This window comes from Tauraco erythrolophus, chromosome 15, assembly GCF_009769465.1.
Source record: "Tauraco erythrolophus isolate bTauEry1 chromosome 15, bTauEry1.pri, whole genome shotgun sequence".
Classification (NCBI taxonomy): Eukaryota; Metazoa; Chordata; class Aves; order Musophagiformes; family Musophagidae; genus Tauraco; species Tauraco erythrolophus.
In genome coordinates, this window is record NC_141479.1 from 21,943,844 (window position 1) to 21,971,834 (window position 27,991).

Here is a 27,991-nt window from a genome sequence, read left to right on the forward strand (position 1 = left end):
CCACACCGCCAGCCCCAACCCCGGCGCCAGGCCAGGCAGGGCACAGCCGCGGCCCCGCGCTTCCTCCTGGGACGATGAGCCCCGGGCTGTCGTGACCGAGGAGCTCGCCCTGCCCGGGCCGGGCCCCAACATGGCGCCCCGCCACCGTCACCTCCTCCCGCCCCGCCCAAGATGGCGGCGGGCGAGCGGCTCCCGCGAGATGGCGGCGGGCGGTGCCGCTCCTCCCCCTCGCCCGACCTCCCCAAGATGGCGGCGGGCGCCGCCGCTCCTCCCCCTCGCCCGACCTCCCCAAGATGGCGGCGGAAAACCGCGCCCCGCCCCTTCGCGGCGGCGCCAAGATGGCGGGCGGCGCGGAACCGGGCCCGGAGCTGGAGCGGGTGGTGGAGGCGCTGGAGCTGCTGCTGCAGCCGCCCGCCGGGCCCGGTGAGCGGGATGGCGAGGCCGGGCCCGGCGCGGAGCGCGCCCTGCGGCCGGAGACGCTGCGCAGCAACGCGGCGGCGCTGGAGGAGCGGCTGCGGCGGGAGCCGGGCTGGGCGGCGCTGCGCGGCCTGCGCCACGCCGTGCTGGCCCGGGCCCCCGTGCTGGCCGCCGGGGCGGCGGGGCACGGCGAGCCGGGCTGGGCTGCCGCCTGCGGGCTGCTGGCGCTGCTGCTGTGCCTGAAGGAGCGGCTGGCCGCGCTCGCCGCCGCTCCCGCCGCCCGCGGGGCCGGGGCCGCCCCGCCGCCCAGCCCCGACACGTTGAGCGTGGCGCAGGGCCGCGCCGTGGCGCGGGCGCTCCGGGCCGCCGTGGGCCTGGGCCTGGCGCCGTACCTGCCGCCGGGCGTGGGGCAGCGCCTGGGGCCCCCTGCGCCGCCGCCGCCGCCGCCCGCCCGCGGGGCCCGGCTGCACGCCGCCGCCGCCGCCCTGGTGGAGCTGACCGAGCACCCCGCGCTGGGCGGCCCGCTGCTCTCCCGCCACCTCGGCCTCCTCCTCGCCAGCCTCTGCCTGCTGGGCCACGGCCCCGCCGCGCACAGCGAGGTCCGTGCGTCCCGCTCCCCACGGTGCGCCCCCCGGTACCGGCGCGGGCGTCCGGCCGTGCCAGGAACGAGTCCCGGCTCCTGCTCGCTGAGCCCCGGGGCCGCCTGCCCGGTGGTGGGTCCCGTGCCGCGCGTGTTAATCCGGATGTGAGAGAAGAGCCGGGAGCGCGGCGAGGGGCTGCGGGGGCACTGGCACGCGGTTGGCACCGGTGGGTTCAGTGCCGGCGGCTGAGCTGCCCTCACCTCCCGGGATTTGCTTTTTTCCAGGGCGTTTCGGAAGCGGAGCGAGCGCGGTGCCGGGAAGCCCTACGGCGCGTCCTGGACCGCGTCTACCAGCCGCTGGCGGTGCGGGAGCTGCTGGTCCTGCAGGGCCGGCCCAAGCAGGTACCTGGAGCCATCCCTGGCACAGGGCGCGTACAGCCCGCGGTGCCCGGACTGTGCGTTCCCACGCTCTGAGGGTGCCTTTGCTGCTCTTCTGGAAACGTTCTTACGCCTTAAAAACCAGTTTGGCGCGGCACCCCTGTCCCCGAGCGCCGTGCGAGCACACGGGCGGCGTTGCTGGGTGTGCGTTGCTCGTGCGGCGGCAGCTCGGGCCCCGCCGTGCCAGGGTGCGTGCGTGGGCGTGTGTGAACTCGGGGACTCCCGTCGCGGCGCGTGCCGCCTTGGCTCGGCGATCGCGTCCGCTGTGCCCGGCCAAGCAAAGCACCTTCCCTTCCAGAACCTGCCCTTTTCCGCTTGAGGGGGTGAAGCCGTGCTGCCTTGGCACCGGCTGCTGCTCGTGGCCGTTTCGAAGGCTGCCTCGTGACGGTGGGCAGGAGGGAAATCTCCTCATCGTTGTGTTTAGGGAGTCCCCAGGGCAGGGAGCAGGTCCCAGCTCCAGGCAGGTGCCATGGGTGGGTGTGTGCCCGGTGCCATATCACGGTTTGGGGTCAGGATCCGAGGAGCTGCTGGTGGGCTCGCGGATAGCACGGGGCCACTGGCTCTGGCGCGGCTCTGTGCCGTGCGCGATTCCCAAGCAGGTGGAAGCCGGCTGTCCCGTGTGCTGGTGCTGCCAAGGGTCTGTGCAAGGCACTTGCGCTCGGCAGTGCTCTCTGCGCGCGCTGTGGTTCTCCGGCACAAAAGCCAGGGGCTCCCAGTTAAACAAAAGCCGAGCTGCTTTCCCCACAGCACGGCCATGCCGGCCTGCCGAGCTCCCCGGGGTGTTGGAGCAAACACCTCTGTTCAAACTGCTCGTTTGGTGGGTTTGCGGTGCCACCTCCGCAGCCCAGTGCTCTGTGCCAGCTCCTGGCAGGAGTCACCGCTGCAGACCCCTGACCCCCATCGAACCCGAGTTGTCCCCTGAGCCCCTCGTGCGCCGTTTGGGTAATGAGGCAGAGCTGCTGCCTGACCCTGGGAGGCTCTAATTAAAAGGGGGAAGCTCTGCGTGAGGGGATGCTCCTGGGAAGGCTGGCCTCTCTCATTAAGCCCTAATTGGCTTTATGCCACTGGACGAAGAAGTGATTTATTTCCAAGGTCTCACTGTCCTGTGCTCCTGCCCCCAGCCCCGCGGGGCAGGGCGCAGGCTGTTTGCCTGGTAGCGAGGCTTTGCACAGGAGTGTGCAAACACACTCCTCAGCCTGCTCTTTGTTTGCTTTCAGAGTCCTCCCTCTCCCGGGGAAGAAACAAAGCCGGCCCTTGCGCGGGCTCCGGCGTGGCTGCGGCGCCTTTGTGGCCAGCTGCTCTCCGAGAGGCTCATGAGACCCAACGGGGTTCAGGCGGTGGTTCGGGGCATCGTGGAGGGAACAGGCGGTGAGTAGGGTGCTGCGAGGCAGCTCTTGGCTTCCAGGAGCGCAGATTAAAAGAGGCTGTGATGATGTGTCTGAGATGTTTCATCCCATGAGAGGACTGGGAAAGACAGTGCTGTCAAAGCCCCGGAATGGGAAACCGCTTCCGTCAGGCCAAGCTGACGTTGGAACGTTTGCGCAGATTTTCCCTCTCCCCAACTCCGAATGCCTTCTGACCACAAACACCCTTAGTTCGGGGTACACCGCCACGTTTGAGGTCCAGACTGAAAGCCTCCGGATTAATTTAGTCTGTTTATGCCTCCATGGGGTTGCACCTTGTGTGCGTAGGGAGCATGGTTTGTTCCGAGGAGCTGCGCTGGTGCTGGTCCAGTGGGAGCCGTGCTGGGCACTGGGCTGTGAGCTGCTGCAGGGCTCGGCAGCCTTGCTGCCCTGCTCTCCATTTCCTGCCGGGACAGGAAACTGTTGGTCTCCAAAAGCTGAATCCCACGGTTTTTAGTGCCAAAGCCTCCTCTGGCCAATACCAACCTGATGACACCGTCCAAGCGTGACCTCCCTCCACCTTTTGGCTCATACACCTACTTGTGGAAGTTTTTTTCCAATATCAAGGGTCTTAGTAATTTTCCCCCTTCTGTCATTAAAGTCAGGTGTCACCTGAAAGATCCTTGGTTTAAAGAGAGTAAAAAAAAGGTAGAAATCCAGTTTTTGGCCAGAAACATCTGGCTTCAGCCAGAAGCAGCCCTTTTGCTGTCAGCCTGAGCTGATCTTGGCTTTGTGCTGGCGGAGCAGGTGGCGCTGGTGCTGAAGCAGCAGCTGTGGACTGGAGAAAATGCGATGCGGTTGCAAAGATCCTGGCCTCCTGCCCGCAGCAGTGCCTTTCCCTCGAGGACTACTACGGACTGGTATGCCCCCAGGTAGGTCTCCCCTCCTCGCCAGCTCTGGCTGGGAACGCGGAGCCAACTCCTGGCTTGGAGAGTGTCAGGACTGTCACTTCTGCTTGAGCGTGGCCTGGCTCGAGCCAGGACAATGTGGAGATGTCCCGCTGCCAGTGCAGCAGAAAAACGTGTTTCCACCCTACTCTTGAATTTTCCATCTTTGATTGAAATGTTGGATAACGTTGCCTGATCGCACGAGCTGTTCAGCACTGTGCTGCGAGCAGCTCTCTGCAGTGGAGCTCCTGCTTCCAGCCTTTGGCCGTGGGAGTGGTGCAGGCTCTTGGTTTGAGCCCAGAAACGCATCCTGCCTTAACGTGTGCGTAGGACTGGCTCTTCCGTATGCGGAATGTCGTGCCAAGTGTCCAGCCAGGCAGCGTACAGGAGGCTCCTCAGTCTCTGCTTTTGGCTGCAAGGAGTCGGCCTGCCCCCCTCCTAAGGGGCTGCTGATCTTTGTTCCTTTGTTGCCGACTTTCCTTCCAGATTCTGGACTTGCTGCACATCCAGGACAAACAGACAGCGCGCCAGTTCCAGCGAGTGGCCACCACGACACTGCTCACCATGGCGAAAGAGCACCCTCAGCTGGCAGAGGAGCACCTGCTCCGGCCCCTCTTGGCACCCCTTCTGCGGTGCTCGGAGACAGCAGGTACAGCCGGTCTCTGCCGAGCCCCACGTCGGAGAAGGGTCTGATTTCTCTTCTTGCTGGTCTTTTTGTTTTTCCACCAGAATTTTCTCAGGGCTGATGGCTGGGCTGCTGAGGGTACAAGCCCAGCTCTGTCGGTTGTGAACATGTTTGTGTGGCTGGTTGCACCGTATTTACTAGCACTTGAGTCAAATTACTGTAGCGTAAGAGCCAAGTGGAGGGGCTTCTGCAATGTGCACTTGGGGAGACTCCAGTCGGACAGTCTCATTTTGGGCTTCCAGTCGGAAGCCGTCGGTTCCCCACACTGACCAAACAGCTCTCTGGGGAATTATCCATCCAGAAGTTGTGGTCTGCTTTGATTCGCTTGTAACTCTGTGGAGTTTACAGCACGGCAGTGATATTTAGCGCCGCTAACGAGGGCTCATCAGTTCCTGTGTGCCCTGATGGGGGGAAGGCAAGAGAGCTGTCTAAGTGCTGTGGGGTGCTGGGCGTGGTGGGGTTACCGTTCTGCTGGGGACCCCTCAGTGTCTGGGGGTGCTGAGATTTCTGCCCTTTGTTTTCAGAGCTAGCAGTGGAAGATTTGTCGGCAGGGACCGTGCTGGTGACAGAGGCAGAGCTCAGCAGCTGTGTGGAAGATGTGCTCAAGGTATCGTGTCTGATTTGGGCCTGAGGGTAGGCAAGAAAACTCCTCTAAGAAAGTGCTGGTTTGAGACTTTCTGCGCAGTTCAGTGTGTGTATTGGACCGTGACAAAAACCAGCATCTCCTGCAGTCGTGATGCTGCGGCGAGGCCAGGAGCTGCACAGAATAACCTTGGCTGCAGCACTGCAGCTTTGTGCTGGTTACCAGAGGTGCTGCCTGAATCCTTTCAAGCGTTCTCCCCCCCAAAACGTCTGCAAGATGGCAGCAAGCGCATGTTGTTCCCAGTCTCTGGGAAAAACAACTCTTTTCTGGTGTGTCAAAGTAAGGAGAGTCTGAGCAGTGGGCTGGTAGCCGGGAGTCTCCATGCTGCCCTCACACCCTCTTTCTCCATGGGCTGCAGCACGACTTTCTGAGCATTGCTAAATTGTGCAGCTTCTTCAGGAGCGTTGTGTCTGAGTGTGCTGTCAGAGCAGCTTCGGGGCTCGGGCTGTGACCGTAGAGCAGGTAATGGTAGTGCAGGTAACGGTAGGGCAGGCAGGAGGTGCTAGTCAGGAATATACTGGCCTGGCACGTGTTGCCTCAGGCTGTCAGTCCCTGTCCGAGATGATGCCACTCACCTACCAGCATCAGAGGGGCACAGCTGGTCAGAGGGAAGGACAGATCTTGGGGAATGCCGCACGCACGTGCTGAATCTTCAGAGGATGCCTGAGCTCTCCTCCCAGGCTGTCGCTGGCTCAGCCTGCTCTTAGTGCCTCAGTTTCCTTCCCACAGGGCATGGATAATAGGGCTGGTACTGAGCCCAGGGTGACCTGTGTGGGAGCTGCTCTCCCTGCCTCTGAGCTCTGCAGCAGGCAGCCCGTGCCAGAGCGCTGGAGTTGCGAGCCTTTCCAGGTGTCCCAGAAATGATGGACACACTGCTGCTGGTTCCCATGGGGTGTCCCCAGGGATTCATCTTCCCCTGCTGATACCTGTTGGGGGCTAAAGGCATTATGGTCTGTCTGGTCCCATTGGACAAATAAGGTAAATTGATAATGATGAGGAAAAATGAATATCCTGTTTTGCAGGATTCTGAGCCGAAGCCTGTGACACGTGGGTTTCCGTGTGCAGGAAGTTAATTTTAAAGCTGTGGGTGGGTAATCCTTCTGCAGCTGCTGCTGGGTGCCCAGCCACCTCCCCTGGAGCTGCTCTTGGTGCCCGAAGGTACCTGGAGGCAGTGGTGGGACCTCAGAGCTGGTCTGTGTGCCGGGCTGCCGAAGCGGAATTGCTGAAGCTCAGCAGCTCTCCCAGCCCTGATCAGGTGCTGGGACAGACCACCTTCTGTGTTAGAGGAAGCGTCTGGTGGGCAGGACGGTGCAGGTTTAGCACTTCCGTGGAACTCCTTCCTGCAGCGGGTCCCTCGGAGCGACAAGCCAGGTGTTCAGCAGTGCAGATCTTGGCTCTGGTGTTGCGGGGAGAGGTGGGGTCTGTTCTTGTGCTCGCTGTGAATGAACAGGACTTTTTGTGGAGGCCTCTCTTCTGAAACCTTCCCTCGTAGCTCCTTTTTCTGCCATTCCCGCCAGTATCACCAGTGCTACGTTGCAGGCTCCGCCGCCTGCCCTGACAGCAGCCCAGCTTTCTGCTGCCCGTTCCAACCCAGAAGGACATCTCCAGCCCAGGAATTCAATTTTAAGAAGCTGGTGACTTGCTTACTGGCATGCCCCTAGGCAGGCTAAGCTCTTAAGTGCTGTGATTGTTGTAGTATTTTGTGTAGTAATGATCTGTTGTAACTAGCTGGCAGGCAGAGACCGGTCTGGAGGGCTGCTCTGTGGCTGCGTTCACAATGCTGTGAGTGCTGGGGGCGTTTGGGGCGGATTCCTCCTTAATGGCAAAGCGCTGGGGGCCCGGCAGCAGCCAGATTAGCAACGGAGACTCCAGGCTGCTGCGAATTTGTGGGAGTTTCTTGCCTGGCAAGTGTCATTTGATGCTGAGTGGGAAACCATCCTTGGGGCTTCATCAAGGAGGCTTTGTGTACATAAGCTTCTGGTTAGGAAGAATGGCTCCACGGGGATTAGAGCAGGAAAAAAGGTCTGCTTGCATCAATACAGCTGGGCAGGACGTTATCAGGACAATCTCCTTCTTACCTGGGTCATGACACACTTCCTGGAGCAGGCACAAGCTCTTTGGTCTGTCCCCAGGGCACTTCCAGCCCTGCAGCGGGCAGAGGAGGTTGGAGGTGTGGGGAGTGCTCTGGTGTGAAGTGACAGCATCTTCTGAGCAGGTATTTCACCAGCTGACGCTGCTGGAAGTCCCTTGCCGCTGGAAATCCCTCGGAGAACTTGTGAATTGGAGATTGTGAAAAGACTTTGTTTCCCCACCCTCCTTTTCTTAAAACTAAAAGCTATGGAGGGTGGTAGAGCCTGCTAAAACAAGGACCTGAACACAACAACCCTGAGCAAACCCTGAGTCCAGCTGGGCAAGGCTTGGTATTTAACCATTTTCTAGACAGAGTTTTCCCAGCGCTGGCTGAAAGCGTCCTGCCTGGCTTTTAGTTTTGGACAATTCTGTGGAAAAGATTCAAAAGGAAACGCAATTTCGTAAGACTTTGCAAGCGCTTTTCCTGTGCTCTGTGGGCAGCAAGGTAGGGCTTGTGCACGGTGAGCTGGTAACAGCGGCTCGCCTGGGAAGGGAGTGCTGGTTTCGTGGAGGAGGGCATTGACAGGGATTTGGGAGGGTGCTGCTTGGGATTGAAGGGAGGAGCGTGGCCCTACAGCCTCCGCAAAGCCCCTGCAACCCACTGGCTCAGCTTGGCACACGTCAGCCCAGCTGCCCTGCTAGGGACCGATCTCTGTATTTGAGATTTGGCTCTAGGTGCGGTGTTTCCGTAAAGATTTGCCAGTTCAAAGGTGCCTGTTGCATCTCTCTGTAACGCAAGACTTACCCCTAAGCAGCAGACTTCCCGAATAGCTGGCTGCAGTGTTCCTGTAGCTTGGAGCCGTGCTGTGGTTAAGCAAATGCTAGGAGAAAGATGGTGCTGAAGGCTGCTTTTAGTACAGCATATGGCATAATCAGGGAAAACAGGCTCCAGACTGAAAGGAACAGAGGCTGAAAACCCTCTGCCATCCTCCCTGCCGCTCTGCACGCAGACATGCTTTCTGTCCTTCCCTTTGCCTTCCCTCTGCTCCACGCAGGTGTTTGACTCTCCTCCCCCGTGCCCTTCTCTCCGTAGGTGTATGTGGTTGGAAATGACAACTCGAGCCTGCTGCTGGGATCCTTACAGTCGGTCCTGGGAGTGGTTTTTTCCCTCTATTCCTTCGCCAAGCAGAATGTGTCATACTTACGGTAAGGAAGGATTGTGCATGACGACTTCTGGGGTTTCATCTCCGTCCTGCCCACCTCTAAAGGACGTGCTCTACATGGGCACGTACAGAACCTGACACCAATTTTCTCTCCCTGAAGAGCTCTCGTTCAGAGTAGGCAGTAACCGCAGGCACAGGCACGGGACATGACCTTACTGGCAGACCTGTGCCCGAGGAAGCAGTTCTCGAGTTAGTTTTTATCTTCCCCAAAGCCAGAATGTTCGGCGTAGAGGCCAGCCGGCCCCACAGGAGCCCTGGGAATGTGGGTTAACTCTTGGTGCCACCTAGGAGCAGCGGTCATGATTGCGCACAGAGATGGTGACGCTGAGACCTGGCTGGGTGTCGCAGGGATGTGTGTACCAGGGATTTAGAAACGGGATAAAAACTGGATAAAACACCTTGTTGGAAATACAGGATTGTTCTTGGATCTGGGATCACTCTCTTCTGATACGTGCAGGGTCTGCCTCTCGGCAGCTGCCCCCTGCGCTGTGCCCACCTGCCCTTGGCTGACGTACCATGGTGAGCACACGTGTGTCAGTCGTGGTGGCAGGGACGGTGGTGACCAGGTGTTGGCTGTCCCCTCTCCTTTCTCCTCCCCGGCTTTCCCTGGACTGCTCTGAGTTTGGGCCAGCCTAGAAAATACCCTCCTGGTGGGTTTACACCTTGCTTTGGTGGTACTGGTGTGTGGGTACTGGAGGCTTTCCCTGCGAGGTCTGTGTAGACACGGCCTCTGCTGTTATTAAAGACATCGTTAATCACTTCAAAGAGGAGTGAGTGCTGCGGCACGTTCGTGGAACAAGCCAAGTTAACACTGCTGCTGGGTGAGCACGGTCGCTGCTCGCTTCTCTCTTTGCAAAGGAATTTGGCAGGGATAGCTAAAACCACAGCTGCCTGGAAGTGTTCCGGTTTCCAGACCCCTGGCACAGCGCTGCTACTTCACCTCATTAACCTGCATCTTTCCTTGGCAGGGGTTTCCGTGCCACCTTACAGTGCTCCCTGTCTCCTTCCTCCTCTTCCTTGGCACAGCTGGTGGCTCTGTGCTTTGTCATGTTGGCGTGAAGCATCCGGCACGGCGTGCCGAGGCTGTGGGGAAGTGGCTGTCCTTGTACAGACACGCTGTTCAGACGGAGCGCTCCCTTCCTCGCTGGGCTGAAATCCCGAAGGACCCAGATCCTTCCATCTGGGAATGTCAGAAGGACAGCGTGTGCTGCTGGTCCCCTTACAAACTGACACAAATGCCTTCAGCTGCCAGAGCTGTCAGCACAGAGCATCCCAAGGAGTGTCTGTAGCCTCTCCAGAGCACTCGAGTCTTTTCCCTCATCCCGAGATGTGGTCCCGTTGCAGTGCTGGTGTGCAGGGAGGGGCACAGTGGGCAGAGCAAGGTCACCATTGCCTTCTCTCTCCTTGCCAGCTCCCCGTGCCAGGAGATCCTGCTGTGGTTCTTGGAGAAGTCGGAGCGAGAGGTGTCACTGGCCGTGCTGGAAGGCTTTGCAGGGCTGAACAGCAGCGTGCACGCTCTGCACCCGCGGTGCCGGTTCTGCGCGGGCAGCGAGGGTGGTGCCACCATCGCGGTGGAGGAGACCATCAGGTGAGCACTGTCAGGGCAGTCCCCAGACATCATTCAGCACGTAGGGATTTTCACGGCGTGCCTGGCAGGGAGAGCTCAGGTGAGCATGGGGCTGCCGGTGCCGTCCCACCACAGTCTTGGCCCCCCAGCCGGCTGCGCCAAGCTTGGGCAGGCAATGCTTCCACTCAGCCTCCGGGTTCCCTGTACATGGCGCAGAGCTCCGACTTTCAGCCCTGAAAAGCAGCACGTTCCATCTGAGCGTCAGTGTGAGCTCTCTGCGTGCTTTTCCTGAGTTCTGAGTTCTGCCTGTGGGGTGTCTGGGAATGGGACATGTTCCTTCAGTCCCAATGCTCCCCAAATTCTGCTTCAACCCTCCAGCCCAGGCCTGTCTTGTGGCAGATCGTGGCTGTGCGGAGCAAGTGGAATCCTTTGGGTCGAATCCCTCATCGCAGCAAGGACTCTAGCGATGCCAGTGTGGTGGAGCCAGCAACTAAGCTCCCCTCCTGCTCCTGCAGATGGTTTCTACAAGTAGAGGCAGACCGTGGCCATGTGGGGAATAAACTGCAGCCATTAGATTCCAGCCACGCAAACTGGGACTGCTGGGCACCGTGACATTTGGTGTAAAGCGGGGTAGCTGGTCGCTGGTGGTACAAGCCCCAGGCAGTGCTGCCAAGCGGGCAGAGTGGGCAGCTCCTGCCCAGGAGTGTCCGTGGGGTGGGTGTGCCGGGAGCCGCCTGCGCCCCTACCAAAACGCTGTACAAATACCTGTGTTCTGTTGCGTTTCCATCTATTTCTGAACTGAATTAGAAGAAGGTCTGCACTGGTTAAACTGAGTATACTTCAAAATTACTCCTTAACAGCCGTGGCTTTGCCCATGTCTGTCCTACTTTTATGGCTCTGACCGCTGCGTGAATTAGCCAGCGCTAATCCCGCTCTTTACAGGACGGCTGGATTAAACGTGTGTTTTGTGCTCACAGTTTCTGTTAATGTTACTGCTTTAATGAATGTAGGTTAATTAATAAACTGAGTGCGTGATCACGTAGACCAAATGAACCGAGCAATAGTTTGGCTCAGCTGCCTCCAGGCTCGCGCTTTCTGGTAGTGCTGTGGAGGGAGGTTTCCCAGGGGAGGCAGGATTTCGGAAGGTGAAGGGGTTTCACCTTGCCCTGCAGTAGTTTCGAGCCGGCCCTGGAGGGGGTCTGGGTACGATCGTGCTGGTGACACAGTGACCTGTTTCAGCGATGAAGAGGAGGCTCTCTACCAGAAGGTTTCCTCGGAGCAGTGCTGCATGGAGAACTTGGTGGAGCTCTTGTCTCACTGCCAGAAGAGCGGTCTGGCCGGAGACTTCTTCATCCGCTGCCTGAAGGTAAGGGCAGGCAAGTCTCTGTTTGGGGCACATAGAATAATAGAACGGTTTGGGTTGGAAGGGACCTCAAAGATCATCTAGTTCCAACCCCCCTGCCATGGGCAGGGACACCTTTCACTACACCAGGTTGCTCAAAGCCTCATCCAACCTGGCCTTGAACACCTCCAGGGATGGGGCACCTACAACTTCTCTGGGCAAGGATGGTTTCCCTGGGCCACGCGGTCTGTGTGGCAGACGGCAAAGGGGACCGATTGTCCCCTTACGTGCCTCGGGAGTGCTGAGCCGGGGTACGGCACGCGGTGGAGCGGTCCTGCTGTGTGCAGGGCAGGAGAGCCTGGCAGAGGGAGGCAGCCCTGGGTCCTGAAGGGCTTAACCTGTTCCCCCTGGGCTGTTTTGACGACAAGAACATGTCTGGAGTTTAATGGTGTGTTTGAGGCTGTGAACAATCCCTGTTGCTTCCTCGGCTCTAGCAGAGGGACCCCGGTACCTCCTTCTTGCAATCCTGCTCTGAGCCCCCGCGGTCCTGTCCTGGCCTTGCCTGGGCTGCGCTGTCTGTGCCCGCGCTGGCAGGTGGAGCCCTGGGCTGTAGTTGTGCGGGGTTTGCAGCACCCTGGGCATAGGGACACTGCCGTGACGCAGATGGGACGCCCGGGAGCCGTGGGCAGCTCTGAGACCTTCTCGATGTACCGAGTGGAAGGTCCTGGTCATGTGAGGAGTTGGCATGAGCTCTGCAAAGGGCTGGGGGGTCCGGGTGCCGTTGTGAGCAGCCGCTGCTGGAAGCAAGGCTGCAAGCAGAGACTCTGCAAGCCTTGCAGCTCGGTGGTGCTCTGTGTGGTGTCCACAGGGATGGAGGTTTGCAAGCGTTTGACCTGGTGACGTGTGTCTGGAAGGAGATGGGGCTGGAAGAGGGGAGATAATGGGGACTCTTTGCAGCAGGGTGGACATCTGGGTAACGTGGACCTGCTGCACCCAGGGCCGCTGGTGTGGTGTCCGCAGTGTTCCTGGCGCTGGTTTGTCTGTGTTGAACCATTGGCTCTCCATGCCCTGTGCTTCCTTCCCGGCAGGCGCTGACTCGCGTGGCTGCGGAGGACGAGGTGGATTCAAACTCGGCTGCGGTGCCTGGAGGGAGTCTCCTGGAGCTGGAGCAGTACCACGCCGGGCAGAGGAGGAAGCTGCTGGTCCTGCAGCTGGTGGCCACGCTGTGCGAGAGCGTCTCGGACACCGTGTTCACAGACATCGCTCAGGTTGGTCACGGCAAAGCCCTGGGGAATCGGCGGCTGGAGCGTGTGGCAGACCGAGCTCTGGGCTGCTGGGCTCTAAGGAGACGAGGGCTGAGAAACAGCTGGAGAAAGCTAGAGCATCCCCAGCAAGAGCAGTTTATTGATTCAGTTGCGAGTGTCTCAACGAGACGCCGTCCTGTGTAGTGCCAGCAGGAAGGACAGAGTCAGCTGCAGAGCCAGGAGGGATCAGCCCAGCAGACGTCTTCGTATTTGTGTCCGTGGTTGCATGTTAAAGCCAAGAGAGTAGCCTGTGTGTTCATCAGAACCCTCACTTGCCAGCTTCTCGTCTTTATTTTGAGCAAAAATTATTCCCAGGTTTGGCAGAGCTTGAAGACATCTGTACCCAGCAGACCTTTTACGCCAGTGCTTGCTGCCTACCCATGGTGTTGGTGCCCGGGTTTTCTGGCATGTCTTGGCCGCCACCTTTGGGAGCTGCGGCGGCTGGGCTGCCAGCTGGGCGATCCCAGCATGGCACCGCCGCCGCGTCCCGAATGGGCCATTTGTGGCTTTTCTCTTATTTCTGCTGCTGGGGCGCCCGCAGCGAGTGGTGTGTCTGGTCATCGAGGGTGGCATAACTGTGCTCGTACGGTCGGCGCTTGTCTGTGTCTTCTTGAACGGGCAGCTGTAAAATTTATTTAATACTGTAATTTCAAAGGCCAGCTGAGACTTTTGGACCCTGGTACCAAAAAGGGTTGTTAAAACATGGCACTTGTGTCCGCCCTGAGCAGCAGCGCCAAAGGGGATCGGCTGCCCTGCACCGTGCCAGGTCGGGAAGGCTGTTGGGCACCGAGGGCAGGACGGTATTCCCCACCTGATCACTGTGTTTGAACTTCCTCATCCTGTTTGGTTTTTGGTTTGGTTTGTGTTTTTTCCAACTCAGTGACCTGTTGTGCAGTTAACTGTGACCGCCTTGAGCGGAGGCGGTCGCTGCTACCACAGCTTTCCTTGCTTTTCCCGTTGGGACAAAGGAGCCTTTGTGTGCGCTGTGCCGTGAGCGAGGGGACCCAGCCGGTGTCCTCGGGCACCGGTGGGTGCGGCAGCTGGCGCTGCTTTGTCCTCACCTGCCCCTCCATCGTGCCCACCCGCGCGGGACCTGCTCCCTTCTCTGGGTCGGAAAGTCAGGACGGGACATGGGGAAGGATTTTGCCAGGTTTCTGGGTCCAGCAGTGAGTCTAGTATAAAAAGAAACAACCACCAAAAAAAGAAACCCAGATAAAAAAAGCCATTTTACTTCCACCTGGGTGTTTTATTTCAGGGAGCGCTCCCTCGGGTGGGACAGCAGTGGCAGAGCTGTTCTGCAGCACACGGTTCCTCCGGGGCTTTTGCTCTTGCTGCAGGCGCCCCGGAGCGTGGCTTTGTGCATAACGGGGACAGAGCGAGGGGGTCCCTCTTCCCAAAGCCAGACCCCAGGAATGGCAGCAGCCGTGGACCCCCACAATCGCACATTTATTTACCTTTTCCGCCCCTCACGGCTCAGTGTCATGAGATGGACTTGATTTCCTTGATGTGCCAAGGATGCTCTGCAGAAACGTGCCCCAGTGTTTTATTTTTCAAGCATTTTTTCCCCTTCTAGATAAGGGTGTTTTTTCTTTCTTCTAGATTAGGGCTTTTTTTAACTTTTTGTTTTTCTCAGTAGCTATCTACTGGTAGATTATTTATGCACGAGGTTCCTATTTTTTTGCATTAAATATGATTCCAACCCATTCAGCTTGTGTGTGTCACTGTTTTAGGAGAGCAGATGTTCTGACACTTGTTTTTACTCCCTATTCTTGCTGTTTGACGGCACTTCATTTCTGGACTAATCAGCCCAGAAGGACTAATCAGCCCAGAAGGTCCCTTTGCCTTTCCCACAGCCCCTCCCAGCCTCCCTTCTCACCCTGGCAGGGATGTGCTTAACGAAGCTGGCAGCAATCAGCTCCTCTGCTGATGAGGAAACGCGTTGCCTGCACCCAGTGCCTGTGCCCTGGAGGCTGGAAATGTGGGGTTTGATGCAATAGTACCTTGTTGCCCTTGCACTTGGTTTTCCAGAATAGTTCCTCTTATTTTGCAACGTGCCTGTTACGTGGAACCGACCCCTATCCAGCCCCTTCCCAGCACAGCCAAGTGCTGGGGTGCTGCTGCAGCTGGTGAGCTCACCCCAAGCCGTGCAGTGCCAGCGCAGCTGGCAAAGACATGGAGAAAATAAACTCACTAATTTCAAGCTCCATTAGAAGCGCAGGAAGCCCGTGGGATCAACAAGTTTGGTGCCAAGTGTTGAGAAGGCTGATGACAGCCAGGCGGGATCGTTGTGGGCTTGAGGGGGGGGAAAAAGTGTGAGAAAATCACAAAATAAGTGACACACGTGGTCAGTGGCCCGGTCCCCTGCCCCTGCAGCCCCCGTGGGGGCTTCTGCTGCCCAGAGTAGCCCCCACGCTTTGACCAGCGCCTCGTCCCGGGGCTGCAGTTGGTGGGCATGAGTTTGCCCACCCTGTGCCAGAGCCCGCTGGCTGTGGCCACTGATGGACTGTCTGACTCAGCTGCCTTCCCAGCCCCGCTCCCGAACTTCAGCCAGCGGGGCTCGGGGCACGGCGGGGACTGCTGGAGGGGTGTGCAGCAGTTGAGGGGCTCCAGCACCTCAGCAGCCACCCTGGGAACTCCGACTCCCTCCTGCATCCCTGGTGCCTCCACAGCTGGGCTTCACCAGTGCCCCAGCTGTCCCCCAGCTCCCCGGGGCTCCTGGTGTGGCTGAGCCACCTCACCCCACCGGAGCGATGGCCAGGGAGCTGGGAAGGTGCTGGGAAGGCAACTGGAACGGGTCTGAGAGAGAAGGTTTTAAGATGGTGGCAGCAACAGGGAAACACAACGGGTGCATACGAAATTGAGCTAGAGAAAGACTTGGGCTTGAAAAATTCCAATAAATGCCCGGCGCTCCGGAAAGGCACCGGCACCCCGTGGTGCGGGCAGGGGCAGGCTCCTTGGAGCACCCTGGGATCCCCCCTCCTAACTGCTCTTCTCTCCTCTCCGCTGGCAGGTGGAGGAGTTCGTGGCAGCCGTGCTGCAGCGAGCCTGCGTCAGCCCGGCGCAGGGCCCTGGCGCGGCCGCCGAGACGCAGACCCTCGCCATGGCCATGGGGCTCGTGGCCGCCATGCTTGGTGGAGCTGTCCAGGTGAGGGGGCAAAGCCGGGGTCCTCAGCAGCCTTGGGGTGCAGGGAGAGGGGAGAGGGTTGGGTGCTCCCTGGGTTGGGGTCCCTATTCAGTCCCAGCATCGTTTAGGTTGGAAAAGACCTTTAAGATCATTGAGTCCAACCCTCATAGTCCACTGGGTGACGTTGCCCGGTACAGCGTCCTGCTCGCTGGCAGTTAAGCTCCGTTCTCTACTATTGCTGAGGTTACACAACCTAAAATAAGGCGAGAAGTTCTCAAAACTCAGGTTCTTTGGATGAACACACTCAGGTTTACATCATAGGAGTCAGTAGTCCAAGGCTATGTGCTTATATATATACATATACATGGTATTTTCCCTCAGAGCGGTGCCAGGGTGCTGGCCAAGGCTGTGATCCCAGCAAGGCACCCGGAGAGACCAGTTAATTTGTTTATTATAATCCAAAGTCTACTTCCAAGCAGATGGTGACAGAGCAGGGCAGTCACATACAGTGTCTTTAAATGCTGGTAGTCCATTCTCTGCATCCCAACACATCCACAGGCTCCATCTCCGGATCTCAGTGAACTTCCCGGTGTTCCAAGAACTTACTGTTCTTGAAAATCCTCTATAAAAACAGCACCTTGGTCTGTTACCCCGTCACCCGGGGAGCCATCGTGTGTTCGGTAGTGCCCCGCGCTCGCTCCGGCTTGCACTTACATCACCGAGCTGCCAGGGTTGCTTCATCCCCGGATTCGCCCAAAGGAAAATCCAACTGTTAATGGAAAAAGATAATTTATTGTGTCATCTTGCTAAATTCCTAACAGTGGGAAAAGAGACATTATTTAGTTGAAGAAAACTTATAACCAGAGTCTCACAGCTCTAATGGGCCCCTCCCGGGCCAGCTCCCGCTCCAGCGATAACAGGAGCCACTTAACTGGCAAATTGGATGCAAAAGGTTTTGGCAGCAGCCGCAAAGCTGTTCAGATTTCAATGGCCACGGGGGTTTTTTTACACAGTCATCCGAAAGCTCCCCAAAATGTCTGCTAAAGTGTCACTTTTCACATCTTCCAGCCCAGATTTTCCTTCTGGGATTAGCTGTTAAATCTAATTTAGGGCAGGAACTTCTCGCCCTTGGGCACCGCAGCCTTGGGACAAGGAGACAGGCACAGCTGCCTCGCCTGGAGCCTCCTTGCAGGCAGGACCGCAGGCAAGCCCCGTGGAATGCTGGCAGGACACGGGGAGGGATGTCCCCAGCTCAGCCCCATGCTGAGCGCGAGGGTCCCACACAGACACTGCTCTCCTCTGGGCTCTTGCCCCTTCCCACCTTCTCCCGTGGCACCTCGGGGCTGGGCCAGCGCGATTGTGGCTCCTGCCCCGCTGGACATGCCACAGCTGGGGCTGTTGCTGTCCCTGAGAACAGCTCATGGTGCCTGGAGCCCGGCTCGTGGGCTGGAGACGGAGGGTGGCCGGCTTGGTGCTGCCGTGGGGGCTACAAAATGACCGGTGGGGCTTGTGGACCTCTGGTTGCCCACTTGCCTTGCCAGGAGCATCCCGGGAAGCGAAGCTCCCGTTACGGCCGTGCCAGTGCTGCTGTTCTCTCCCCCACAGCTGCAATCCGGTGACTTCGCCGTGCTGAAGCGGCTGGTGCCGCTGCTGGAGGAGCTCTCCCGCACCTACCCCGAGCCCCTCACCCAGGAGCTGGCCACAGACCTGCGCATCGCCATCTGCACCCACGGGGCCTTCTGCCCCGGCACGGTGGGTGCTGCTGCTGACGGCGTGCTGGGGAAGAAGGCGGGGACGGGAGCGCAGAGCCCTGACGGCAGCCCCGGTGGAGCCCCAAGCCCGAGGGGCGACTGGGCACCACCACGGCATGGCTGCAGCCGCCCTTCGGCTCCCGCGGAAAGGAGTGAAGAGCAGAGTGTGAGCCACGAGCCTGGCACCACGGGTCCTGCTCCAGCCCCGTGTGCCGACAGCCCGGCCCCGGCTGGGCTGCAAGAGCTCCTGGTGTCGGCCTACGACCCCCAGCCCCCGAGCCGGGCAGCCGCCCTGCGCCACCTCGCCAGCCTCATCACGCAGCGGGATCCGGAGGCACTTAAGCTTCAGGAGAAACTCCTGCAGGTACTGGGCTCCCGCCATGGTCCCCTTCCTGTGCCATGGCTCAGAGCTGGGGCTGAGTGTGCCAGTGGGCTGGGGATGGTTCATATTATTGGAGCCATCCCATCTTGCTGTCACCGTCGGCTGAAGGTGCCAGGCGAGAGGGACCAGGGCTGCCACCGTGCACTGCCAGCCCGGTGCGGGGCCGCTGGCCACGGCACTCCCCTCTCCTCGCAGGTGTTCCTGGAGAACGTGCAGCACGAGGACGCCTTCGTCTACCTCTCAGCCATCCAAGGTGAGCGATGCCCGGCCGGGTGAGTGCCGGCGCTTCACAGGAGAAGGTTTTTGTGCTGGGGGGACTTTGGGCAGCGAGGGCAGAGAGCAGCTGGGGGCTCAGCATCTCCTGCCCTCCCGGACTGTCTTCATGCCTGGATGTAGAACCACGGGAGCATTTTCGGGGTTGTTTCCCTGATCCATGGCATCTCATGGCCCCACAAATCATTGGCCCCACAAATCATTGCCCCCACTGAGGCGGGAGAACAGCAGCGGGCAGCAGGCTGGCAGGACAGCAGCGTGCCACTCCGCTCGCTGCTGGCTGCCCTCCTCCCCGTGCTGGGCTGCTGCTGGGGCACTGAGTGCCGCCGCGCTCACGTCGCTTCCCAGGAAACACAGCTTATCGCTGTGCTTCCCTCTGCCTGTACGGTCTTGAGCGGGCGCGTTCGTCCTTGCCGTGCAGGCGAAACAAACGCTTCAACCGTCCCCGGGTGATTAATACACCCCGTGCAGCTGCTCCGTGTTTCGCAGCGCGGCTGTGGCTGTGATTAACCCTGACGCGGTTCCTCGCGGCGGTGGCTCGCCCAGCCCGCGCCGCGCTGGCAGCGGCACCTGTGGCACGCCGCACGCGGTGCTGCCATCTGTGCCAGGCGGGCTGCCCGCTGCCCTGGTCAGGCTCCCCACCGCAGCGGCAGGGCTTGCCCGCCAGCCGGCCAGGTTGGTGCTGGGACCGGAGCCGGCTGTAGCGGCACTGCCAGGAATCGCTGAGCTGGGCTCTGGCAAGGTGATGCCAGAGGAAAGGTCGCTGCCTTTCCGCATGTGCCCGGGCTTGCAGAGGGTAACCCATGCCGGGCGCCCTCTGATAACTGGGGAACGGGGTTGAAGGTGAAGGTGGCTGCTCCTGGAGGGCAGGGGAGCCGGGGCTCACCGTGACTCAGCACTTGGCACTGCCAGGGCAGCCTCTGCCGCGCGTTCTTTCCCTGGAGAGCAGCTGCCTTTTCCCATGGGAGAGATGCCTGCTGCCTGGGAGCCTGGTGCTGCCGAAGCCCTGCCCAGTGTTTGCCCCCAGCCCCTGTCTCTAGCGGGATGGTGAAGCCAGCGCAGCCCCGTGACATAGCCTGGCATGTGTCCCACCTCTGGGGTCTGACCCCTCTTCACCAGGCGCAGACATGGCAGGTGCAGGGCACGCTCGGGCTCTGGCTCCCAGCCTGGGCCAGACAAACCCCGGGGGTTCGCGGAGTCCTGGCGGGGATGAGGAGGCACCGGCAGTGTGTGCCGGATGGCAGGGAGCCGAGAGCAGCAACCGGGCACTGCGCCCGACCATCGCCTGCGGTACCCGGCTGCCCTGACACTGGGCCAGCCCGGAGGTAAGCCCCGCAGCATCCTGCGGCCAGCACGCTGAGTCCACGCTCGGTGGAGGAACATCAACTGGCAGCAATTAGTGGGCACCTGCTGCCAACTGCTAAATTATGTATTTTTCGGCTTGGCACCCAACTGGACCCGGTGCTGGGCTGCCCTGGCGCTGTGCAGAGGGGCTGCAGGGAGTGCCGGGGGCCAGGGCAGTACAGGGGTCCCGCAAGTGATGGCTGTGCAAGGGGTGCCGGGGCGGCACGGCCGCCGGTGGCTCCTCTGCTGAGGGTGGTGGCGCGTGCCATCCTCCAGCCTGGCCCTGACCCACGCTTTCCTCTCACCCCCCCAGGCGTTGCCCTGCTCTCCAGCGAATACCCGGAGCGCATCCTGCCCGTCCTGCTGGCACAGTACGAGTGCCCAGCGCAGGGCACAGATGACACCGCAGCCACCGTCACCAGGATGAAGCTGGGCGAGGTGCTGATGCGCGTCACCCGGGCGCTGGGTGAGTCCGCTGCCACAGCCATGGCCGTGGCGATGCTGGCTGCGGCCGGCAGCCGCGGCACCGCTCGGCCTCTTGCTGTGCTTTGCCGCGGTGCCAGGTCCAGGCGGCAAAGCCAGCGGGAACTGCTGCTTGTCCGGAGGTGAGAAGCAGCTGCCAGGGCCCCACCGCAGCGGGCTGGGAGCCGAAGGGCGGCTGGCCGGGGTTTGCCGGCGGGCAGGGGCGGGATGGCGGGTGCTGCCGGCAGCCCACCGTCCTCTCGAGCGGCAGCGCTGGGCGCGGAGGCTGCTGGGAAGCGCCCGGACACGCAGGGCTGAGGGGTAAAAGCTGGATGAGGCCTTTCCTGGCAGCCGCTGTTGGGACATGTCCTAAAACGCCTCGTCTTCTTCCCCAGCAGAGCCCCGGCCAGCGGGAGCAGGCGACGGAGCTCCCCGCGGCTGGCGGCAGCCGGTGTCCCCACTGCCAGGGCAGCCGGGCGGGGGTCCCTGGGCACCGGCTGGGCGCTTTGTACTCCACTTGGCCATGGCAGAGCCACCTCCCCCTGTGGAGACCAAACCCCCGACCCCGGTGCTGGGGCTCCCCTGGGCCCGAGCCGGTGCGGCTGCGTGTCCTGCCGGAGCTCTCCTCGGGGCACAGCTGCCGCAGCGGCGTCCCCGAGCTCTGCTGGCTGCGGACACCCCACCATGACCGGTGCTGCCTGGGCTGGGTCGTGCTGCTCCCCTGCCCTGCTGCTGGCATGAGGCCGGGTGTCCTGTGGGCTGGCGATGCCATCATCTCCCCGCGGGGCTCCAGCGAGCAGCGGCAGAGCCACGCGGTCTCCGAAGGCCCCGTGGCGATGGCCGTGCGTCCAGCCCTCGCCTCGCCCGGCGCTGCGGCTGCACCGCACTGGGTTTCCCTCGGCAGCTGCCCACGGCACGGCTGGCAGCGGGATGGTGGGCACAGCCTCCGCGGCGGCTCTCCCCCCTCCCCGCGGTGCCTCTGCCACGGGCAGCGACTCCGGCGCGTCCCGGCTCGCCTGTGTATTTATAGAACAAATTGCACGAAGTTGTTTCTGTTGCAAAGCTTCAGGATTCAAGAGCGAGGATTTACCCGGTGCTTCCAGAAACGCTCGGCTCTGCGCAGCAGCGCGCTGCGGTTCCCAGCAATCCTGCTGCTGCCTGCGACCTGCTCTGCCCCGTCCCTGTCCCAATCCCCGTCCCATCCCCATCCCTGTCCCCACCTGGCCCTGCTCCCTGTCCCACTGGAGCAGGACAGGGTCCCGCTGCTGCCCATGCGGCTTGTTCCTGTCTCCACATCCCCACTGGCACCCCTCTGCTGCCATCAGCTGCAGGACACCAGTGCCCAAGGGGCTTACGGGGCTTGGGGGAACCGGGAAACCACCGAGCTGGTGGGCCGGTGATCCGGCCAGAGCTTCCTCCCGTCCTCCGCTGCTCCCCGGCGAGTGCCGCCACGTGCTCCCCTTGGCCGAGCAGCCCCTGCCCGGTGGGAGCCGTGTCCACGCCATGGGGCGCGCGGCTGCCGGGCTGGGGCACCTCGATTGTGCATGCCAGTCACGGGTTCGGCGCGCCGGCCTCTAATTAGGCGGCTCACACATCCGCGGCGCCCGCGTGTGCTAATTGGGGGGGGGGTTGCGCGGGTGAATGACGTGAGAATTTGGGCTTCACACGTCGTTTGTGTGGGCTGCGTCCGAACGGCCCCGCGGGAGCCGGGGGGATGTGGGATGCACCGGCCGGCCCCAGACAAAGCTCTTTGCTGTGGGGTGTTTGCTGGCGCTGCGGGGGACTGTGCCATGGCGTCCTTGTCCCTGGCACCGCGGCATTGAGGCTCCATCTGTGCCCGGGTTCCTGTGCTGGGCACAAGCCATGCTCCAGATGTTCCATCCAGCTGTTCAGTGGTGCTGCATGGGGCGGGGGGAACCTGATCCAGCTGCTCCAGACAGCACCACGGCTTTGGCAGGAAGGCGCCGTGGGATTTTCCTTGCTCGTGACGCGCCACTCTCCTCTCTCTTGCAGGGGACATGGTGGTCAAGCACCGGGAGCCGCTGATCCAGGCGTTCCTGCGGGGCGCGCGGGCCGCTGATGGCACGCTGCGGGCCAGCAGCCTCTCCAACCTGGGCGAGCTCTGCCAGCGCCTCGGCTTCCAGCTGGGCTCCATCATCCAGGAGGTACCGGCTCCGTCCCAGCATTACCAGCCCCTTCCTCGAGCCCCTGCCTGGGCAGTGCGGGCCAGCGCTCGTTAACGAGGGCGGTTCGTTAGCAGATGGCAGGGCTGCGGAGGGCTCACTGCTGGGGGATGACGGCCCTCGCCCCGGCTGTGGGCTCCCAGTGAGATGCGGCTTCTGGAGCTGCGGTCTCGGTGGGGTGAGCCTGGCTCTGGGGGTCCTCTGCCCGGAGAGTTGGCGGCAGCCACCAGCGTCACGGTCTGGCAGCCCTCAAGCTGGTGGGTCTGAGCGCCGGTGGAAGCCGGAGCTTCGGCCCCCAGTGCCTCCCAGAGTGGGAGGAAGGTCAGGAGACAGCAGGGATGGGGCACTCGGGCTTCTTCCCCGGTCCCTGCTCGCAGCCGCTTGGCATAGAGGTGGGGGGGGGCACCGGCAGCATTTGACGAGATGCCAACGCACCACGCGCAGCTATTTCGGGAACGCACCAGCTCTGCTCATTCTCCCGGCTGTCACTGCCAGGGGTTTAATTAGGTTCCTTCGACTCTGCCTGCTTTTCATGCAGCTTGCCAAGGCGCCTGCGTGCCACTCGCGTGCTCCACATCCCCCAGAAAGTCAATCCCCCCCAGCTGGGTGCCCAGCAGGGGAACGCCCAGCTGTTGCAGGCTGGATGCAGGGGTCCCATCCTCATCCTCAGCCCCAGGCCACTGAGTGACTTCCCCACCACCCCAGGGGAGTCCCAAAGGTGGGGCCGTGGCCAGCAGCTCTGCCGGGTGCCCCCGTGTCCCCCTGCCCGTCCTGACGGCCCCTCGCCCTGTCCCCACAGGTCACCTCCTGCCTGACGGCCGTAGCCAGGACGGACCCCGAGGCGGAGGTGCGAAGAGCCGCCGTGCACGTGGTGGTGGTGCTGCTGCGGGGGCTCAGCGAGAAGGCCACCGAGGTGGGTCACCTCCCTGCCCGTCCCTGGGGCACGGGCAGCCTCCACCAGGCTCTTGGGCATCCCCAGGGCTCCTTCCCGGGCAGCTTCCAGGAAAAGTCCCGTGGGATCGAGACCAGCTTGTGCCTCCCCCACCAAACGGTCCCTTCAGTGCTGGATCCCTCCTGGGGCAGAGGGGGCTTCACAGGGGTGACCCTCTGAGCTGCTTGGCCATGCCATGGAGCAGTGCTATGGCATGGGGCAGTGCCATGCTTCAGGGCAATGCTATGCTGCAGGGCAGTGCCAGCTCTGGGGAGCCGTGGGAGTTGTTCGTCAACTGATTTGACTTGGAAATGCCCCGTTTTTCCGTGGCCGTGACCTTCCTCCCCGCTTCTCAGGAATGAGCGTGTTGGGACTCGGCTCCCGTGGAGGAAACAGCCGGTTCCTGGCAGAAATACCCACAGCGGAGATCTCGGCTTCCCCTCAGGACCCTGTGCCGGCGGGACGCCGCGATGTGCCGCTGTGCTGGGCTGCGCTGCTGGCGCGTGGGGAAACTGAGTCACGGGAGGGACGGGGCTCACGCCTGAGGCGGTGCGGTGGTGGTGGTGCCGCTGTGTCCTGGCAGCGGCAGTGGAAGGGGCAGCGCGGTGCCTGCCGGGGCACGCCGAGGGTTGCGTTTGGGGTTGTTGCGGGTGTGAGTGAGACGCTGGCGGGTGCTGACGGTTCTCCTGCCCGCTCTGCCCAGGTGCTGCGGGACGTCCTGCGGGACCTCTACCGCCTGCTGAAGCACGTGGTGGTGGCTGAGTCCGATGGCGCGACGGTGCTGCACGCCCAGCTGGCGCTGGAGGAGCTGGACGCGGTGATGAGGAGGGTCCTCTTCCCCCCGCAGTCGCTGGAGAAGAAGATCGTGGTGCTGCCGTAGCGGGATCGGGGCCACAGAAACAAACTCTTCCCGCTCTGGCGTCGTGGTCGAGCAGCTCTCCGAGGGGAAGGGCTCGCTGTGCCCCGGGGACGCCACTGGCAGGTGCCAGCCAGCAAGGAAACCACAGCCTTGGGAGGGCAGACGGCCGCCCCGGGCTCCTGACAGCCGGGGCACGGGGGCTGACTGGGACATGGTGGGGGATTAAACGTGGATGTGCTCAGCCCTGTGCCCGTGACATCTCTGGGAGCCGTGCGAAGCCCCTTGGTGCCACTGCAGCCGTACTCGCCCTCACACATTTGGTGTGGCGGCAGCAGCACGGGCCCTGGTGAACCCCTGGGTCCCGTGGGAGGGTGGGCATCAGCCCCCAGGACCGGGGGAGCAGTCGATGGGGTCGGTGCCTCAGGCTCCCATGTAGCCAAGCAGCACTGGGTGCCATGGCTGTCCCAAGGGGTGCAGGGGGCTCTGCTGCTGACACCCCCAGTGCGGGCAGCCCTGCCTGGCCCTCTGCACCACACTCATGCTGTGGGGATGCTGGAGGGTCCTGGCACTGGCGAGCTGACTGCTGGGTGCCTGTGGGCATGGAGGGAGCCACTCTGGGTGCCAGCCCCGGGCGAGGGGCGGGACAATCCCTGGAGGCAACAACTCAACCATCTTCTAAATGCCGTGTTTTTAGCCAAATCCAAGAGATTTTCCCGGGGGGACGGAGGGAAATGAAGCCGACGTTGCCAAGCCCCTGCTCTGCTGGTGCGTTGGGGCCGTGGTGCTGGGAGCGGGGCTGTGCTGGGACCTGTCCTCCTCTGTGGTGCCAGCAGTGGCACAGGGCAGGCCCTGCTGTGGCACTGCCTGCCCTGCACTGCTTCCCAGGGTCTCCCTCACTGCAGGGTCTGAGGATGGAGCCCCTCTACTGCAGCACCACGAGCCCTCTCCATGCCAGGGCTGCTGCGTGTGCCGGGAGCGCAGCCAGGGGCTGTGGGACGCGCAGGGTGCCTGGCCGGGACCACCGCTCGCTGCCATGTGCTCAGGACGTCCCAGCACTGGTGTCACCCCTCTCCCTCCCAGCACCGTGGGCCCCACTCCTGCGCCAGGAGCTGCCAAGCACCCACCTGGCAGGGGGAGTGGGGCTGGGGATGGGGGTGCTGCGGGGTCACACTGGAGCCACTGGGGATCCAGCCCAGACTCCCCTCACCAGGCAGCCCCCCTTCACTGGGCAGCCGCAGCCTGCCCCTGCACAGCCCCGGCTACCTGCATCCCAGTTGCCCTGTGCCATGCCGGGCCAGATGGTGTGAGGGGCCCAGCACCCCCCTTCACTGCAAGCTTGGGGGTCCCAGGCAATGTCTCCACCCCCAGTGAAGCCGCCTGCACCAGGCCCACACCTCGCCGTGCCGTGCCGTGCCGTGCCGTGCCGTGCCGCTCAGCCGGGTGTGCACGGGCAGCGGGGAGCGCATTGTCCTCGGCAGAGAGCGGCGGCGGCCAAACGCTCCTCCTTGCTCTCGCTGCCGCCAGCCCACATCAGTGCTGGTGCTGGGCCGTGGGCACACACCGGGATGCTGCCGTACCAGCTGTGCCTCCCCAGGGCCTGCAGCAAGCGGCAGAGGATGGGTTTTGAATGAAAAGTCTCTTTCGATGCCGTTGGCTGGGCGCTGGCCGGCCGTCCTGCCGCCGGGAACAAGGAGGCGGCTGTGCCGGAGGAGGAGGAGGGAGTTTGGTTTCCACCTTGGGCAGTGCTCCTGCGGCCAGCCGCCGGCTGGCAGCAGGGAGAGGTGCCCGGCAGCCGCTGGCGCACCGGAAGGTAAGGGGCCACGGGGCAACCCCGGGTCTGGGTCCTTGCACCAGGGAGGGCTGCGGGGTGGAGACATGCTGCCTCTGTCCCCTGTTCCACTCCCTGCTTCCTGCAGGCGGGTGCCTGCAGCCACAGGGACCCACATGCGCCCAGCAGCACCATGGTGGTGGCACAGGTGCAACCACGCCAGGGCTGACCCCACCGTGCTGGGTTTCGCGGCTCCACGCCCCACCGCTGCTGGGCTCAGCCAGGCCATGTGGGAGCCCCGCTGGTGCCCCGCTGGCAGTGCTGGGGGTCCCAGCTCATCCCTTCCCCCCCCTATGCTCACCGGTCCCTCGCCACCCTGCTCCAGGCGCTGCTCCGGCACCTACGGTGGGGAGTTTCCAGCTGGCAGCACCACGGTGCCGGGCGTTTCAGCTGAGGTGCTGTCACCGGAGGGATCCCTTTCCCCAGTTCCCAGGGCTGGGAGGGTCCAGGCCTAATCCTGGCATCACCTCGCAGCGGGCTCCCAGCCCAGCGGGACGCGATGGCCCATATTGGGGTGAGGAACCCAAAAGTGCTGGATTTGAGCCCAAAGCCGAAGCTGCAGCTTCTCTACACCTGGCACGGTCCCTCCTGGGACTAGTAGTCCCCATTGGCCCCCCATCAGCCTGGCACAGTCCTGCCCTGGGAACAGGGTGACACGGCAGGGCACCCCCTGGGTGTCCCCGGTGGCTCACAGCTGTGGTGGGACACGGTGGCACCGGAAGGTGACACGGGGGTGTCATGAGAGGGGCTGTGAGAGCGGGGCAGGGGGAGATGGGGTGGCCGCAGGGGGTGGCACGGGGGGGCCTGGGGTGTCTCCGCTGCCCACCACTGCCCCAGCTGATGAGCTGTGCCCGGCGTCCGGTGCTCAGTGCCCGGTGTGGTGCCCGTGGTGGCTGCTGCCGCCACGCCACGCGATGCCGATGCCGGGTGTTGCCGGTGCCGGGTGATGCCGGATGCCGGTGCCGAGTGTTGCCGGTGCAGCACCAGCGCCCGGTGCTGCCGCTGCTGCCGGTGCCGGCGATCGCTCCCGCAGTGCGGGGCTGGGGCCGGTGCCAGGTGCTGCCGGTGCTGAGCGGGTCCCCGTGGGCTGCGGGCGGTGCCGGTGCCGGCGCCGGTGCCGGTGCCGGGGGTGGTGGCGGTGCCGCCGGTGCCGGTGCCGGTGCCGGGCGGGGCCCCCGCGGGCTGCGGGCGGTGCCGGCCCCGCCGCGGTATAAAGGGGCCGCGCGGGCCGGGCCGGGCGCACAGCGGCGGCGGCGGCGGCCGGGGCGAGCGGCGGCACCGGCACCACCACGGTGAGTCCCGGTCCCGGTCCCGGTCCCGGTCCCGGTCCCGGTCCCGGTCCCGGTCCCGGTCCCGGTCCCGGTCCCGATCCCTCCTCCCTCCCGGCCCCTCCGGAGCCGGTGCCGGCTCGGGGCGCCCCCACCCTCGCGGCGCTGCGGGACCGGCCGTGGCCCCACCGGGAGCGCGGAACCAGCACCGGGGACTGCACCGGGAGCTGCGGGGCCGGGGGGATCCGGGAGCACCGGGGGCTGCAGGGTCTGGGGGAGCGGGGTCCGCCCCGGGGGCGCTGCCGGCGGCACGGGGGTCCCCGGGTTCCCCGGGGCTGGCTCTGCCCGTGGCTCTGCCCCCTACCCGCACCTCTCACGCGTTCATGCACCCCCGCCTGCCTGCACCCCCCGCTGCCCGTGCCCCGCTGCCTGCACCCCTTGCTTGCAGTGCCCTGCCCGCCCTGCCTGCACCCCCGCCCCACGGCCCTGCCCCGATCTGCGGCTCTGCGGTCCCCCCTGCCCGCGCTGCCCGCCCTGCCCGCCCCCGGCTGCCCACCCTGCAGCGGGGTGGGGGTCTGGGTGCTGCCGCCCTCGCTGCCGGGGTTCCCTCTGCAGGCGGTCGGGGTGTCCGGGAGCTCGGGGTGGCCCATGCGGGTCCCCTCCCCTGGGGACACCCTGGGGCCGGGTCCCCGACGTCCCCGTGCCCTTCCCTGTCCTCCAGCCCGGTGTCACCGGGGGCCCGGGAGCGGCCACGTCCCCGCTCGGCTGGACGGGGGTGGGCTGTGGGCGCAGGCACCGTGCGCGGTGGGATGCTTGGGACCCCCACACCTTGCCCGGCCCCATGGAGGCACTGGGAAGGTCTCACCCCCAAATCGGTGACCGGCAAGGGGCAGCGTGGCCACAGGGCAGCAGATAAGCAGTGTCCTCGCGCTTGCCCCTTCTGGGGAGCCGGGCAGCGGCAGGGCAGGGCCGAGAGGATGGGTCCCGTCCCCTCGGCCCTGCCCTGACGCTGCTCGGTCCCCCCCAG

General features: G+C 62.9%; 1 protein-coding gene across 1 annotated transcript; it reads left to right on the forward strand.

Moving 5' to 3' along the window:
* The first annotated feature begins 293 nt into the window (after positions 1-293).
* TANGO6 (transport and golgi organization 6 homolog) lies at positions 294-24,024 on the forward strand. Its single transcript, XM_086621146.1, has 17 exons — positions 294-1,016; positions 1,283-1,399; positions 2,653-2,803; positions 3,583-3,710; positions 4,212-4,374; positions 4,935-5,017; positions 8,217-8,329; positions 9,758-9,934; positions 11,153-11,279; positions 12,344-12,523; positions 15,570-15,704; positions 17,289-17,798; positions 18,012-18,069; positions 19,747-19,899; positions 21,909-22,060; positions 22,878-22,991; positions 23,713-24,024. The coding sequence occupies exons 1-17, from the start codon at positions 294-296 to the stop codon at positions 23,887-23,889; spliced, it is 3,261 nt and encodes a 1,086-aa protein (XP_086477272.1). The 3' UTR covers positions 23,890-24,024.
* The last annotated feature ends 3,967 nt before the right edge of the window (positions 24,025-27,991 follow it).